Genomic DNA, 18,082 nt, shown 5'->3' on the forward strand with positions numbered 1-18,082 from the left:
GGGAGGGGAGACTGATGACATGGCTTACAGGGTTGGCTTACAGGGAATTAAAATCAACAAAAGGGGTGGCTTTACATCCAGGAGAAACAAAAACAACTGTCACACAGAATGGCCCCCTCAAGGATTGAACTCAAAACCCTGGGTTTAGCAGGCCAATGCTCAACCCACTCAGCTATCCGTCCCTCTGGTATTTCAGGAAGGACTGAATCTCCATTAAAGTTTTCAAGGTGCCCCTGACAGACCTCACCAAAACGATTGTCGGCCGTTGATTTCACGGAGGGAGGGAGGGAGGGGGAGCAAATGAATACAAAACAAATCTGGTCTATTTCTTGTTTTGATCCACTCCATCTATCTTTTACATCTTGTTGGCAGCAAACGGTGCAGTAGGACTGCAAACCATCCACACCTCCTGGCTGCTCGGCAGAAGATGGTGCAATAGGACTGCTAGCCATCCTCATCTCCTGCCTGCTCACCATAAGATGGTACAATAGGACTGCCTGCAGGACTAAAGAGAATGACCTGGTCGAGTCACTCCTAATTTAGTCCCTGCGCCCATGTCTGCCCAGGTGCTCCTGACCGACCTTACCGAGGTGGCCAGGAGCACCTCAGACATGAGGAGGATGGTTTTCAGGCCAATTGCATCATCTGCTGCCACAAGGCAATGGATTGCTGCTGCTGTGTAGCAATGCAGTACCGCGTCTGCCAGCACCAGAGACATACAGTGACAGTAAGCTGAGTGGGCTCCATGCTTGCAGTGCTATGGCGTCTGCACAGGTAACTCAGGAAAAAAGGCGCGAAACGATTGTCTGCCATTGCTTTCACAGAGGGAGAGAGAGAGGGCCTGATGTACCCAGAACCACATGCGACAATGTTTTTTGCCCCATCAGGCACTGGGATCTCAACCCAGAATTCCAATGGGCAGCGGAGACTGCGGGAACTGTGGAATAGCTACCCACAGTGCAACACTCTGGAAGTCGACGTTAGCCTTGGTACTGTGGATGCACTCCGCCAAGTTAATGCACTTAGAGCATTTTGTGTGGGGACACACAGAATCGACTATATAAAAACAATTTCTAAAAAACCGACTTCTATAGATTCGACCTAATTTCGTAGTGTAGACATACCCTAATACTGAGAACAACAATTCTGAAAACTGTTCTCCCAAGTTCCACTATTAGATCATCTCTAAGCTTTGGATTGGATTCAAGTCTTAGGCCATGTCCACAATAGGAAATTGGGGGGTTTAATACATTAGCTAACAGGTGTGAAAAGAACATCTTTTTCCTAAGGAAGAAAAAGCCTTAAGATGCATGATATATGTTGCCACAGAGCTTTAAAAAAAAAAAAATGAAGCAGCAAGGCATTAAGCTCACTTTCATGATTAATAAAAAATGCAAAGTTCATGGAAAAGCACTAAATGCCAATTCTTATTAAATATAATTCTTATTAAAATGCAAAAATAAAATGAAAGCTAAAGCTCTAATTTAATTCAGGGTATATCTGACATTGTTTTAAGGCTGTTTTAACTCAAATTTTGTAACTGAAGTATCCTTAGTTCCATCCCAAATCCTACACTGATTTCAGATCAATTTAAAAGTAAAGTGATAGTTTTTACTCTGAATTATCTTGTTTTGAACAGTATGGCTTATAACATGCCTTGAAACATAGGGTTTGATATAACCATTTCATTATGATGTCTTGTTTATATCTATAGTATAGGACTGTCACAGAGTTTTAAAGTATGTATTAAATATAACTGGACACCTGGGATTAAGAAAATTTGTAACATACAGATTATGGAAAGGTTAACTCCTCAACAGACGAAACCTTCACCTTTAGTTTGCAAATTGGCAACCATTTTTTGTTTATGCTGAAAAGGATCTGAGAGCTCTCAGATCTTCCCTTAGGCCACAATCAAGCAATGACTTCCATAGGACATTCTTAATATTATGCACATGTTTAAGAACTATGCCGAATCAGCACCTTACACCAACGGTAGGTCTATATTTCTGTTACCTATTTCCCCTTTTTGACTAATATTTAATTCTTTCATCCAGGCCCCTGCTGCCTGCTATGACTCAGATTCCTATTCATTGCAGAATTCCCATTGTTTAATTGTACATCCTAATTCACCTGAGCTACCTAATTTTTGTACTGCAACTTTCTTACACAGTGTGTTTGTTAAAGGTGGTGCTTTATTTCTCTCTCTATTTGCTTCTCTGCCATTTTCTTTTGTTCTTTGTCTTTTAAACATATTTAATTCTTATAGTACTTATTTACAGGCAAATTTACCTATGCCAGATTTTGAAATAGGTTTTTATTTTGTCCTTTTCTAACAGATGTTATTCAGTATCTTATCATTCGCTTACTTTGTCCCATGAATATTCAATATTTCTTTATTTTCTACCCATAGATTTTCTCACTTGCAATCCCTTGTACAAACATAAAAAATAACGTACACACACACAGACACAGTCTTAAGTTTATGTCTTGTGAATTGAATTGTCTTTCCTAAATAAAATACTTACTGCAGCTGCCTGAGAATTATTAGGGTGATCATTAAGAAGCTCCTGTGGTGGGTTCAGAGGTTTGATATATCTGGTAATAAAAACTGTTTTCCCATTTATGTCAACTACAGTTGTCAGGCATTGGCGGCTTGGAAACTTCAATGCACATTCAGCCTGATACTTCTCTGCTGCTTGGAGCAACTTCTCATCTTCTTGGGTATCAAACTTCAAAAGACAGGAGAACTTGTATAAAAATACAGTCTTAACCATATAGTTTAGACTTAATTCTCCACTACCTTGTAACCTGTGTAGTTTATTTACACCTACACAAAGTGAATGCAAAGTGGATGTAAAATTCTGATCTGATATCATTTCAAAAACTTACCTTGCATTCTTTTTACACAGGTGTAAATTTAGTGGTAAGGTAGTGGAGAATCAGGCTTTTTGTATATACATTTATATATGCACTGCCACGTGTACACACGTTGCACATACTAAGCATGATTGTACAGTCTTTACTCAGGTATTGAAAGTTCAGTGAAAGCTTTGCCTTACTAAGGACTGTTAGAATGGACACATCACCTAGTCATTCAACAGTGAGTAATTATGATCAGACACTTCAAGGAACGGAGTCTTATTTATACTCACAAAACAATAACTGCATTAGAACAACCATCGGGGTAAATTCTCAAAATGTCTGTCAGATTTATGATGCACAACTCCTGCTGACATTAATGGGAGTCTCATGGCTAAACCACTGTGCAGTGCTGAAAACTGATACACAGACATATTTATAAAAGCAAGTTATCCTTATAGTTCAGGCTTGCCTAGCAGTTAAAGATCTTAGGTGGGGTTTTCAAAAGCCCAAATTGAAAGTCAATGGAACATGTACTCTTAAGTCACTTAAGTTTTTTTAAAAAATCCTACCCTTCATCTATAACTGAATATTGTTGATTTTGTAGGTTTGTCCTAGGTACATAAAATTTTATGGTTATTTTCTGTTTTTGTTTTTTTTTTTAATTAAGGCCATTTACACCACTCTGGCAGTATAAAGGGGCCTTAAAGTGTGTATAAATATTTTACATTTTTTTTAAGGCACCTGAATGTTCCTGACAATTCAGGCCTTTAACTTAAAATACGGCATAAAAACAACCCCTTCATTGTGTTATCCTGTTCCTAAAGCCTCCTTGAGTTGGGATTGCCATGCACTGCTCAGTAACAAGCCATCCAAGCCAATAAAAAAAGTCACCTTTTATGATGATTCTTCTCAACCAAAAATGGTGACCACAACATATAATTTGTGTATTGATGTTTATAGTTTCAGTTTTTAAATAATAGTCATTTCTTGCAAAATATTATTAATTAAATGATACTACCGATCTAAGATACTATGTCAGCCTAAAAGAGTCTGCATGCTAAATACAGTACATATATGGTCAAACACAGCAGAAGAACTACTGCCATTAAAGGTAGTGAAAAAAGTTGCAGAGCAAGAACAAAATGAATCCTAAACAGCAATATCTGTTGATTAATTTAAAAAGCACATATGTTGTACCTTCTTAAGCATTTCATTCATCTACAGAGAGATTTAGGAAGCCAAAAAGAAAAAGAAAAAGATAATAAATAAAAGAGGGAAAAATGTATTAAAAATCAAATTGAAAAGCTTAACGCAATCTATAGACATTTCAAGCTACTTAGCTACAGCAGAAAAGCTTAGAAACATTAACAAAGGAGGGGAAATATTCAAGGACTTTTTTCATTTTATATTGAAAAATTTCTATATTAAAGAGGTTTAAAAGAAATAAAAGAGATGGGGATTATTTACATCCCGATTTATGTACCCAAGGTGCAGCTTTTAAATAGCCACAGCTGAAATAGTAAGGAAAGGAAAAATCCATACCACTTTTGTAGTGAAGCAGATTTCTCTCTTACACACTGTATTACGTTTAATTCCCATTCATGAATTCAGTGTTCGTGAGAAAAGTACTGGCAACTTGAGTCCTGGGGACTGATGTCCCCAACTGAGCCACAAAAAATGGGAACAGCACAGGGAATTCTAGTGCAAGTTTCCCCACACTACCCCATAAATGAATCTCAACTGTGACCTGGAGGGACTTCCAGGGACTACTTTAGACTTGACCCTTCAATCCTTGCTCTCTCTGCTAAGTTTGACAATTACACTGGTGATATGTGATGTGGATACCTGTTCACAAGGAACTGGACTCCACGCAATTCATATAGATTACCAAACAGCCATTGGTAATTTTTCCCCCCGACCTGTGCTGAACTGAGCGGCAAATCAACAAGGACTGGATCAGGCCCTACATCCCATTTGCAATACTTTGAGCTACGTACAAAATTCTGTATATTAAATATTTGAAACATGTAGAAATTACACTACATTCTGGGGAGTCACTTTCAATACAAAATGCAATTGTAGCTCTTTTATTTGGTCAAGAAAGTTAGAAGACAAGCACATGAAAATGTATGAACTTGGCATACTCTGTCGTACATAAAATTTAATAACAAAATGTGCACTGCATGCTATAGAATAATCTGCTGTTTAATTTGTTCCTTTCCTCATGAGCCTCTTCCAACACTGTAGATTATTTTATTGTTTTCCATTTACTATCCCACTCTTTTAAAATTGGATTATATGAAACCATACAAAATGTTTGTTAAAGTAATAATCTAGTTTGACTCAGTCTAAGTTAAATATTATAAATATAAAAGCTTTTGTTCACTAGCTACTTGTTACAATGTTTTAAATGGTCTTAGATATTAAATAGACTTAAAGGCAGATGCAGTTGATTAAAGTCTGGCTCCGCTGAAGTCAACAACAAAACTCCCACTGACTTCAATGGGGCAGGAACTTCACCTCATATGCCCGGTAAAGGTACTGGTGCAAGAAATTACTGAACCCCATTTGTCACACTCATCCTCTCTTTTTCTGCTATACTTAATTCTTCAAATGTTAGCAAATAGAAAATCTACACTGATAAGTTTCCTTACCTCAGTAGCATTTCTCTCGTCTAGTGTTAGTTACAATACACTTTAGTAGCACAGAGTAATTATGCTACAATTGTGTTTTGATAACTAGTGTTCTCTGACACTGAGAAAAGGATTCTCACATTCTATCTTTGTCTATCTGTTCTTTATGCCTGATAAAGTCTTTGCTGCATCTTCACAGTGGATGATATTTCATTTCCTTTCTAGCTCTTACATCTGGAATTTTGACAATGGACAACTAGCTAATACTATCTCTGTAATCAAAGAAAACAAATGAAATCAGTGAGATCTAAAGCACTTATCAAAAATGTAAACTTTTCTGTATCTAAAGTGTGCAATTTGGTCAGTAACAATTTTATAAACACAGGGCCAACATTTCAGAATTTCATACATTACCATCAGAATAATATGTACTATTTTCATTTGGCCATGCAAATTAATGTGTGCACAAAATTATAAAATTTGGCCACAATTTCTTTCAATAACAAATATCAAAATTCATAATTATATAGTCTATAATATTTCACAATGAACTCTGAATTTCACTGATCAAGAAATACCTTTAGATAGGAATTTATTTGCATTGTAACTATTTTTTATTCTAAAAAAATATCGGTGACATATATAAATAAATATAAAGGTCCATTTTTTTCTTAAAGCTAACCATATTTCTCTCTGCAGTTAATTATTGTATATAGAATAGAACTGTGGAAGTGACCTGGTCTATTAACGATGCTTCAAGGCTGTTGTGTAAATCTTTACAGCTTCATATATTAGTGCTAATTTGCCATGTCACTTGGCTAATTAACCCTGAATTTACCCATAAAACAATAAAATTACAAATCGTATTTCCTTTTCTTTGTTTTCCATGGCACTACAGTGCAACAATTCTCATATCAGAATGGCCTATGACCAGTACTGAACAAACAATATGAAATTTATGAGTTACAAGACTAATTCCACAAGAGGGAGAGCAAAGCTTGCTTTAGTTGTTTATGCAATTATCAGTGCTCTAAAAAAGGAATTATACTTCCAGAGTTCAAAATTTGCTTAGTTTTAATTTTGTATAATACATAGATATGATTCCCTCTCCCCAACTCCTCTTCATCTTCAAATAAACTGCTACTGGGGCAGTTAAATCCAAAGCAAAATATGTGCAGCTGCTGTTTGTGCAGAAGCAACATGGGTAAATCCTGACTGACTGTACCTCAGAGTATGTCTACATAGCAAAAACTGCACAAAATAGCATATGCACGGTAGGTTGAATCCAGTTAATGTGAACAACAATAGCAGTGAAGACAACACATCGTGGCTATTACATGCTCATATACACCTTAGGTATGTAGTCAGCTCACTAGCCCACTCTGAAGCCTGTGCTGTGCTGTCTTTACTGCCATTGTTACCCACACAAGCTGGATTTAAGCTATCTTGGCTATGCCTGGATAGGCTAGCTTTTGCTGTGTAGACATACCCTCAGAATTAATTGCATAAGGGTACAAGAAGTGACAAGAGATTTTGGGAGAGGGGTTGTTTTTTGAACACAGACTCTTTCTGTTGTTGCACAAGCATGTCCTTTTAGTTTGGTGAAGGAAGCAAAAGAACTAGATCAAGAATGAAAAAAACCTCCTAGAAATATCTTCAAGAGATTTACAGGACAGGAGATGATATTAAATACTACATACGAACGGCATACTATAATAACTAGTGAACAGAAAATAATGCAAAAAAACCCCTCCAAGAATATTCATTCCAAGCTTTGAATTAATTCATTTACAACCCTTTTGTGTTCGCTTTCCCCAAATATTTGTGTGATCAAATTTTACTAGCAAGAATGCTTGTGGGAAGCAAATGTTAAGCTTGCATGTTCAAATACTTATAGAATGTGAAAACTAAACTTATTTTTTAATGAGCATTCTAACCAGAAAACCAGGAAGAGTCACGCTCATCTAGATGAGGAAAACATACAAAATCATCTGAATTCTGTGTTCAATCTCAACTAAGCAAGACATATCAAATTATGACTATGAAGCCAGAGACATTATTACACTTGCAAAAAATGGCATTTAATTATGAACAACATGAGAGAAAACAGATCTGTTTACATATAGTCTGTGAAGAGAAAAAGAGATTATATTTATTAAATAAATTATACGTCACAAATTATTCACTCAGATCTACTAAATAATGCATCTCCCAAGTTTGCCTGAGTGTTTGAATATCCATTTAAAAAAAAATAACCAAACTCTGTTAAAGACAAATCAGAAAGCAAAGATTTCATTACAATTTAAAAACAAAATTGTTGTAGCATTCCTTTTAAAATATAAAAAATACATGCAAGTGCTCAGAAACACTAGCTAGTACTGGTCAGTTAAAAAATTACTGAATCAAGTTTAATTCAAGAGCAGGTTCTCAAACTGTGGGTCAGGACCCCAAAGTGGGTCATGACCCCCATTAAAATGAGGTCACCAGTGCCAATATTAAACTTGTTGGGACCCAGGGCTGAAGTGAAAGCCTGAACTCCACCCCCACCCAGCGTGACAGGGCTCAGGCTGCAGTCCCCTCTACTCCTACCCAAGGCAGTGGAGCTTGCTCTCCACCACACTCCTGGGGTCATGTGGTATCTTTGCTGTCCGAAGGGGGTTGTGGTGCAATTATGTTTGAGAACTCCTGAATTACACAGTAAAAGTGAAACAGTCAAGATCTGTACCCATGTTATACACCATATTAAAATTACTTATTTACACACATATCAAGAATCATGGCACCAAATGCAAAATTTGAAATGAGTTAGCTACCTTTTCTCGAACTGGATCTCCAGGAATAAGCTGAGGTTCAATAGTAATAAACAGTGTTATGTAGGACCCCTCACTCAGACTTCGGACAGAATCATAACCTCTCTCAATTCCTAGGTTCTTTTCTTTACCGTAGCCAAGGAGTACTGGAGGAATATCTATCTTAAAGGTACCATCAATCTAGGAAATAGAGAAATATTAATCCATACATATCAATCGTTCATGACCAATAATGATGATAATTTCAAAATAAAAAACCGAAACAATGCTTCCTCAAGTTTTAGCATTCAGAAAGGCCGCATTGCCAATGCCAACACTGCTCCTGGCTCCTCCACCTGGCTCCTCCATCCAGACAAAGAACCCAACCATGGACGCCTCTAGCCAAGTCCTGGTGTGGATTTGCAGAGACTGTTGTCTGCATTTTCCTGTCACAGAAAATCAGGATGGGAAAACACAGCATGAGAGGTGCTTACTGGTAGAATCGCTCAGGAAACAGGTGCGAGAGCTACAGGAGGACGGTGAGGAGCATCCATGTACAGGAAGAATTAGTTGAAAATGTGCCCCTGGAGACCTCTAAATTTGAGGAAGAAATCCAGTTGGAAAGGACTGAGATAGCACCACCAGGGGAGGAGGAAACTGCTCCTTCACAGGGACAAACCTGGAACCCTGCTTCCAACCCACTATCCACAGAGATACCGTTGTGCTGCCCTGGCAGCAAAGGATGAGGAATCTCCCCCAAATGTGGAGGAGAAGCCATGTACCTCCCCAAGGCAGGGAGGATCATGGCCACCACTCCCAAGAAGAAACATAGGGTAGTGATGGTAGGTGACTTCCTTCTAAGGGGGACGAAGGCACCCATCTGGAGGCTTGACCCGGCCTCCTTGGAGGTGTGCTGTCTGCTAGGGGCCTGTTATCCAAGACATTACAGAAGGACTGACGAGGATCATCCACCCTCTGACTACTACCCCATCCTGCTCTTCCATGTGGGCAATAGTGATACTACAAGGCATGATCATGAGCAGATCAGAAGTGACTACAGGACTCTAGGAGGCTGAAGGAGTTGGGAGCACTGTTGGTATTCTCATCGATCCTTCCTGGGCTGAGACAGACACATCGTGGAGGTAGATACATGGCTGAGTGGATGGTGTCACCAAGAGGGCTTCAGCTTCCTCAACCAAGGGAGCCTGGTCCGAGAAGAAGAGCTGCTGAGTAGAGATGGGAACCATCTATCATAGAAGGGGAAGAGTATCTTTGGACAGACTGGCTAACCTGTTGGAAGTCTCGGTAAGGATAAAAGGGGTCAGAAAACAAGGGTGATGCCATGGTTGGTGTCTTCCGAAGACCACCTACACAGAAAGATGAGATGGATGAGGCTTTTTTAAAAAAACTAATAAAATCATCCAAAATACAGGACATGGTGGTGATGGGGTACAGATTTTCAAACAAGTACTTGGAATGCACTAGAGACAATTTTTTTTTTTTTTTTTTTAACAGAAGGTGGAGAAGCGACTTGGAGAGAGACTATTCTGGATTTGATTCTGACAAAAAGGGAGGAATTAGTTGAGAATCTGAAGGCGGAAGGCATCTTGGGTAAAAGTGATAATGAAATGGTAAGGTTCATGATTCTAAGGAATGGTAGGAGGGAAAACAGCAGAATAAAGACAATGGACTTCAAGATGGCAGACTTTAGCAAATCAGAGAACTGATGGGTAAGATCCCATAGGAATCAAGTATATGGGGAAAAAGAGTTCAGGAGAATTGGCAGTTTTTTAAAGATACACTATTAATGGCACACAAGAGCAAACTATACCAAGGCACAGGAAAGCTAGGAAGTATGGTAAGAGGGTGCCCTAGATTAACCAAGAGATCTTCAATGACCTGCAACTCAAACAAAAATCATACAAAAAGTAGAAACTGCCAAATTACACAGAATGAATATAAAAAACAATATAAACATGTAGGGACAATTAGAAAGGTCAAGGCACAAAACAAGATTAAACTAGCTAGGGATGTAAAAGGTAACAAGAAAGCATTTCACAAATACATGAGAAGCTAGACGATGACTTGTTTAGTCTAACCAAAAGAAGGCTGAAGGGAGATAGGATTGCTCTCTACAGATATATCAGAAGGATAAATACTAGGGAGGGAGAGGAATTATTTAAGCTCAGTACCAATGTGGACACAAGAACAAATGGATATAAACTGGCCACCAGGAAGTTTAGACTTGAAATTAGACAAAGGTTTCTAACCATCAGGGGAGTGAAGTTCTGGAACTTCCAAGGGGAGTAGTGGGGAAAAAAGACATATCTGGCATCAAGACTAAGCTTGGTAAGTTTATGGAGGAGATGGTATGATGGGATAGCCTTATTCCGGCAATTAAGTGATCTTTGACTATTAGCGGTAAATATGCCCAATGGCCTGTGATGCAATGTTAGATGGGGTGGGATCCGAGTTACTACAGAGAATTCTTTCCTGGGGGGTCTGGCTGGTGAGTCTTGCCCACATGCTCAGGGTTTAGCTGATCGCCATATTGGGGTTGGGAAGGAATTTTCCTCCAGGGCAGATTGGCAGAGACCCTGGGGGTTTTTCACCTTCCTCTGCATCATGGGGCACGGGTCACTTGCTGGAGGATTCTCTGCACCTTGAAGTCTTTAAACCACGATTTGAGGACTTCAGTAGCTCAGACATAAGTTAGGGGTTTGTTACAGGAGTGAGTAGGTGAGATTTGTGGCCTGCGTTGTGCAGGAGGTCAGACCAGATGATCATAATGGTCCCTTCTGACCTTAAAAAGTCTTTGATTCTATAACCAAGGCAAGAGTAGGCCCATTATTCAACAAGGCGGGAAAGACAATAACAGAAAAAGCAATAACGGCTGAAGTGTTAAACGTTTCAGTTTTCACCAAAAAAAGTTAGCAGTGACTAGATGACTTAGGGCTTGTCTACACTGGCAATTTACAGTGCTGCAACTTTCTCACTCAGGGGTGTGAAAAAACACCTGGGAGCTATCGCCCTCATGGAAGTGTTTTTTTTAGAGTGCTACGAGAGCTCTCTCTCAGCGCTGTGCCGTGACCACACAAGTCATGTTAAAGCGCTAGTGTAGACTATCCCTAACATAGTGAACATCACTTTAAATGGAGTAGAATCTAAGGTTAAAAAAAGAAAATAAGTTAAGAATTACTTAGAAATATTAGATATCTTCAAGTCAGCAGGGCCTGACGAAATACATCCTAGAATACTTAAGGAACTGGCTAAAGAGATCTCTGAGTCATTAGAGATTATCTTTGAGAACATGTGGAGGATGGGAGAGATACTTGAGGACTGGAGAAAGGCAAATATAGTACCTATCTATAAAAATAGGAATAAGAACAACCCTAAGAATTACAGACCAGTCAGCTTAACATCAAGTGCCTACAAAGACAAAGGAGCAAACAATCAAATAATCGATTGGTAAGCATCTAGATGAAAATAATTAACAGTCAACACTGATTTATCAAGAACAAATTATGTCAAACCAATTTAATATCCTTCTTTGATTGGGTAACAACCCTTGTGGATTGGGGGAAGCAGTAGATGTGATATATCTGAACTTTAGTAAAGCTTTTGATACTGTTTCACATACTGTTTCTCATAAACAAACTAGAAAAATATAGCCTAAATGAACCTACTATAAGGAGGGTGCACAACTGACTGGAAAACCATACTCAGAGAGTAGTTATCGATGGTTCACAATCAAGTTGGGATCTTGCATATCAAGCATATCGAGTGGGGTCTTGCAGGGATCTGTCCTAAATCTGGTTCTATTCAATATCTTCATAAGTTATTTGGATAATAGTATAGAAAGTATACTTTAAGTTTGCAAAGGACACCAAGCTGGGAGGGAGGTGCTTTGGAGGATAGGATTAGAATTCAAAATTATATTGACAAACTGGAGAAATGGTCTGAATCAAATAGGATGAAATTCAATAAGAGACAAATGAAAAGTACTATACTTAGGAAGGAATAATCAAAATACAAAATGGGAAATGACTACTTAGCCAGAGTACTGCAGAAAAAGATCTGGGGTTATATTTAGTTTGTGGTTCACTATAAGTGTACAATGTAACACTGTTGCGAAAAAAAGCAAACATCATTCTGGGATGTATTAGCAGGAATATTGTAGGCAAGACAGGAGAAGTAATTCTTACACTCTACTCAGAAATGATAAGGCCTCAGCTGGAGTACTGTAACAGTTCTGAGCACTACTTTGGAAAAGATGTGAACAAAGTGGAGAAAGTCCAGAGAAGAAGAACAACAAAAATGATTAAAGGTCTAGAAAACATCACCTACGAGGGAAGACTGAAAAACTGGGTTTGTTCAGTGTGAAGAAGAGAAGACTGAGGGGGACAGGATAACAGTCTTCAAGTACGTAAAAGGTTGTTATAGAGGAGGGTGATAAATTGTTCTTCTTACCCACTGATGACAGGAAAAGAAGTAGTGGGCTTAAATTGCAGTAAGGGAGATTTAGGTTAGACATTAGGAAAAACTTCTCACTGTAAGGTGTGGTTAATCACTGGAAAAAACTACCTAGGAAGGTTGTGGAATCTACATCATTAGAGGTTTTAAAGAACACAAAAACACGTCAGGGAGGGTCTAGATAATATTTAGTCCTTCCTCAATGCAGGGGATTGGACTAGATGACTTACCGAGGTCCCTTCAGTCCTACATTTCTATAAAAATATGTATGTTTCATGTGAAATACCAGTATCTAAAATGTTTATGACAAAAATCTGACATCTCAAAAGACCAGTTACTTCCTTTACAGTAACTGTGGTTCTTCTAGATGTTTAGTTCACGTGAACCCCACAAAGTGCACATGCACCCCATGTGCATGAGATAAGATTTTTTTGGATAGTAGTGTCCACTGGGTCCCACCTGAACCCTGAATGTTCTTTCACTGCACACACCTGAGGGCATAAAGGACAAAGCAAACCCAAATGTCCCTTAGTTCCTTTGCCATTACAGAATTCCAAAGCTAAAGGACTTTGGAGTAGCAGGGAAGGAAGGCAGGTCATGGGATTCACAGGAATAAAACAAAAAGAAAAGGAGTACTTGTGGCACCTTAGAGACTAACCAATTTATTTGAGCATGAGCTTTCGTGAGCTACAGCTCACTTCATCGGATGCATACCGTGGAAACTGCAGCAGACTTTATATACACACAGAGAATATGAAACAATACCTCCTCCCACCCCACTGTCTTGCTGGTAATAGCTTATCTAAAGTGATCATCAAGTTGGGCCATTTCCAGCACAAATCCAGGTTTTCTTGCCCTCCACCCAGAATCACAGAAACTGTAAATAACTTTCTTTCTACTTTGTGTATTTGTGTATGTCAATCACACTCTAGATGATTGGTTAGCAGTCATCTGTCCAAGAAAGTGGCTGCCAGAAGTCCTATCAGACCCAAGGCTTCAGCACTGCTGTACCATCAGATCTAGCAGCCCAAACCAGAGAGTAGTCATGTGTAAACATGTACACTAATCTCCATGTAGCTACCCAGTAAATCTCTGATCACAGGAACATTCTTCAAGCATGCAGAAGTGATAACTTCGTCACTGGCTGACAGTGCTCTAATATGAGGGTAGTTACCTCACAGAAAATCTTTATGCAATTAGACACCCATTTTGAGAGACTCTGGCTTGAAAGGCCAGTCCTCTAGACCTGTCCCCAAAGCCTACAAAAAGTCTGAGTGACTTGAAAAAGGGGTTTGTTCTGTGGAAGTAGTAAAACAGTACCCTCAATACACCAAGTGTGTGAAGTCTGGCCTCCCAGTACCTGAACGAGGTTTAGGGGAAAAGATGAATGGACTCATGAGGTGAAAGTCTGAAATCACTCTAGGTAAGAACTTGGGGTAAGGTCTGAGAGTCACTTTATCCTTATGGAATGTAGTCTAAGGAAGTCCTGCACTCAACACTTGGATCTTGCTCACCCTCCAAGCAGAGATAGTAACTACCCAAAATTATATCTCAATAGAAAGGTAGTATCGGGTGCAAGCTGCTAAATGCTCTAATGGGGGTTCCATTATGATCAGCAGGATGATGTTAATATCCGTAACTGGGGCAAAAAACATAGACCAGACCTTTCAGGAATGTAGTTATTGTTGGGTGTGAGAATATAATGTGAAACTGAATCAGAGAGTGATAGGCTGACATCATAATTAAGTGAACCCTACAGAGCTGATTGAGAACCCTGACTTCTTCAAGGTTAGTAGGATAGTCCAGAATACTAGAAATAGAGGTCTCTGGTGGTAAGTCATGTTGAGCAGTCCAGATAATAAAAATCTTTACTTAGATCTATATGTCAGCCTTGTAGAAGGCCTTCCTGATTTAAACTAGAATGCACTTCAGAGGAGCAACTTCTATCCATAATGCTAAGCCAGCTAACATCCATGCTGTCTGATGCAGGGATGAAGGATCCATGTGAAGGACCTGCCTAAAAGGTTTGGAAGCGTGACTGGAGGCTGTGTTGACAGGCACATCAGCTCCAAGTACCAAAACTGTCAAACCCATGCTGTTGCTATCAGTATTAATAAGGTTTTGTTTTCTCTCACTTTTTTTGAGGACTCTGGGGTGTAGCAGAAAATCATACATCAGGTCCCTCTTCCAAGAATTCATGAATGCATCCAAAAGGAAACCCAGACTCATCCCTCCAATGAAGCAAAACAGTTGGTACTTCTTGTTCATGCTGGTAGCACAGAGGTCTGCAGTGGGAAGTCCCACTTGAGTAAGATTTGTAGGAAGATGGAATCTTTGAGAGTCCATTTGTGATTGACATGCACTTCCTGCTGAGATAGTCTGCTGGGTTTCTCTGAATGCTTGGTAAGTGTAGAGCTACTGAGTAACCTGATTCTGTATATACCAATCTCACAGATGAACAGAGAGGGGATGCTCTTGCTCTGCCTTGTTTGTTGACATAGGATTGACACAGTTGTAATATTGTCTTGTCAGGACTTACATGGTAGCTCCCTGGAGATATTAAATGCAAGACAAGACTCCTATATAACAGATATAGTTAAGAGGTAATGACATCAGTGTTGTCAAAACTACAGGAGATAGATCAGATGTTCCACTACAGGCATCTTCCAAACTTATCATTCATACTCCACTTTACTGACACTCACCCTTGTTTGAAAGTATATGGTAGAAAACGGAATCCGAACACATCCCAGCCAATGTCTCTCAACACGAGTATAGATACCACTTCCTCTTTCACGATCATCCTAGAAAAAAAATTGCAAAATACACATTATATCAACAATACAGTGTACACAAATTTACAAGCAGATTTCATTCCCTTTAACCGTCTTCAACTTTCTCAATGGCTTAGTCAAGTTATTAATAAATTTTTAATGAAATTTGTTACAAATACTGGTTAAACTATAATAATAATAATTTGTTTCTTGAAGCATCCAAATGTGATAGACACTGTGCAAACACAAAAGAAGGAATGGCCATTGCTACAATGAGCTAATGTTCTAGGGCCCTAGACTTGCAATGAACTCTGTGCAAGAGGATCCCTGTGCCTGCACAGAGCTCTATTAACTTTAAGGGGTTGCCTAAGCAAAGCACATTAAGCCCCAGTCCTGTAATGAAAAAGATTCAATTAGTATTAAAAAAGCTTTCTGGACTGACCAGTTGATAAGATATGTGAATAATAAAACAGAAAAATGGGTAGAAGAGATGACAAGAGATGTTGCTTTGTGGAATTGCAAAAAGAAAAGGAGTACTTGAGGCACCTTAGAGACTAACCAATTTATTTGAGCATAAGCTTTCGTGAGCTACAGCTCACTTCATCGGATGCATACTGTGGAAAGTGTAGAAGATCTTTTTATATACACACAAAGCATGAAAAAATACCTCCTCCCACCCCACTCTCCTGCTGGTAATAGCTTATCTAAAGTGACAGGTTTCAGAGTAACAGCCGTGTTAGTCTGTATTCGCAAAAAGAAAAGGAGTACTTGTGGCACCTTAGAGACTAACCAATTTATTTGAGCATGAGCTTTCGTGAGCTACAGCTGCATCCGATGAAGTGAGCTGTAGCTCACGAAAGCTCATGCTCAAATAAATTGGTTAGTCTCTAAGGTGCCACAAGTACTCCTTTTCTTTTTATCTAAAGTGATCACTCTCCTTACAATGTGTATGATAATCAAGTTGTGCCATTTCCAGCACAAATCCAGGTTTTCTCACCCCCCGGGAAATGGCCCAACTTGATCATCATACACATTGTAAGGAGAGTGATCACTTTAGACAAGCTATTACCAGCAGGAGAGTAGGGTGGGAGGAGGTATTTTTTCATGCTTTGTGTGTATATAAAAAGATCTTCTACACTTTCCACAGTATGCATCCGATGAAGTGAGCTGTAGCTCACGAAAGCTTATGCTCAAATAAATTGGTTAGTCTCTAAGGTGCCACAAGTACTCCTTTTCTTATTGCGAATACAGACTAACACGGCTGTTACTCTGAAATTTATGGAAATGCGCATTCATGTTCCCTTATATGCAAAAATCACAGATTTACACTAGTCTAGACAGACAAATAACTAGCTCTGTGTTTGCCTATAAAAGACTTGTACGTGGATATCAGGATGAATAGGTACAAAGGAGGTACAGATCTGTGTACACACACACGCAACTGTGTTTGCAAAGTGTGCATGCCAAGGCAGGTTTAGCATGGGTCCCCGGGTTCATCGACACCTACAGAAATAATGAAACTAGGAGTGCCAAACTTGAATGGTGTTGTGACCTCGTGTGCTAAGTTGCAACACCACCCATTCTAGTATGACCCAGCCTCCCCACTGATGGTCGGGCTGAACCTGAGTGGTGTTGTGACCCCATGTGCCAAGTAGCAATGCAACGGACTCAAATTTGACCCAGCTTCCCCGCTTGACAGTTGGGCCAAACCTGAGTGGCACTGTGACCTTGTGCACCAGGTCACAATACATGGAGCTGGAAAGCCTGGTCCAACTCCGCAGGACAAGAGCTGCCACTGGTGTGAAAGTGCAGGGTGAACTCACTCTAAAGCACACCCCTCTTCCCAGGGCTGCCCCTCTGCACTAGGATAGAATTAGGGTTGCAGTGCCAAGGCAGAGGCACTGCTGCCGGTGGCCAGTCCCCCCTCAACTACAATTCAAAATCATGTCCAAGAAGAGTTTAGTATAGTGCCCCTATTGAATCAGGAGGCTACATCCACCTCGAGTGCATGCATACTTTTTTAATTGAAGATCAAGCATGTTAATTTTGGCCTTGATTTCCAACTTCTATAGAAGTACACATTTTTGCTTATACAAAACCAGGCATAAGTACTGTATATTAAACAGAGATGTATAATTAGCTATCTCCATGCACCCAATTTGTGTGTGCTCATCCAGTGACGTGGACATTTAAATGCCCAAGCCTACTTCAAAGGTGAAAATCTAGCTGTAATGGTGTATGCAAACCCCACATTGTGCTGGAAGGGTTTAAAGGACAGTATTGGGCCCAAGTAGCCCTGTCCCTCCAACCCTGAAGAGCATGGTCCAACTTAAGATAGGACTGAAAAGGGAGGAACCCAGCTCAGAAGGGGAACGGCTGGAGAGGAAAACAGACCTACCCCAAAAGCTCCTGACAAGGGTACGAGAGAAGTCTCCCTCAGGGATGTGAGACTATATGCTGAGGCTGGTTGGCACTGATGGTATGTGGGGAATCTATCCCCTTCCATGGGTTTGGACAAGTATAACTTGGAATTGGAATTTAGCAAACA

General features: G+C 39.5%; 1 protein-coding gene across 5 annotated transcripts in view; it reads right to left on the bottom strand.

Annotated features, from left to right (window-relative positions):
• CC2D2A (coiled-coil and C2 domain containing 2A) overlaps nt 1–18,082 on the bottom strand; it is a 132,403-nt gene that overhangs the window by 23,001 nt on the left and 91,320 nt on the right. For 4 of the 5 annotated variants that reach the window (XM_073342474.2, XM_073342476.2, XM_073342475.2 and 1 more), the window contains 4 exons: nt 15,466–15,564; nt 8,312–8,488; nt 4,063–4,083; nt 2,529–2,732 (listed from right to left, as the gene is read on the bottom strand). In XM_073342474.2, the coding sequence (XP_073198575.2) occupies nt 2,529–2,732; nt 4,063–4,083; nt 8,312–8,488; nt 15,466–15,564 (501 nt within the window). The remainder of the gene's footprint in view (nt 1–2,528; nt 2,733–4,062; nt 4,084–8,311; nt 8,489–15,465; nt 15,565–18,082) is intronic. The other variant, XM_073342473.2, reaches the window with a different exon arrangement.

The sequence above is a fragment of the Lepidochelys kempii genome, chromosome 4, assembly GCF_965140285.1.
Source record: "Lepidochelys kempii isolate rLepKem1 chromosome 4, rLepKem1.hap1, whole genome shotgun sequence".
In the NCBI taxonomy this organism is placed as follows: domain Eukaryota; kingdom Metazoa; phylum Chordata; order Testudines; family Cheloniidae; genus Lepidochelys; species Lepidochelys kempii.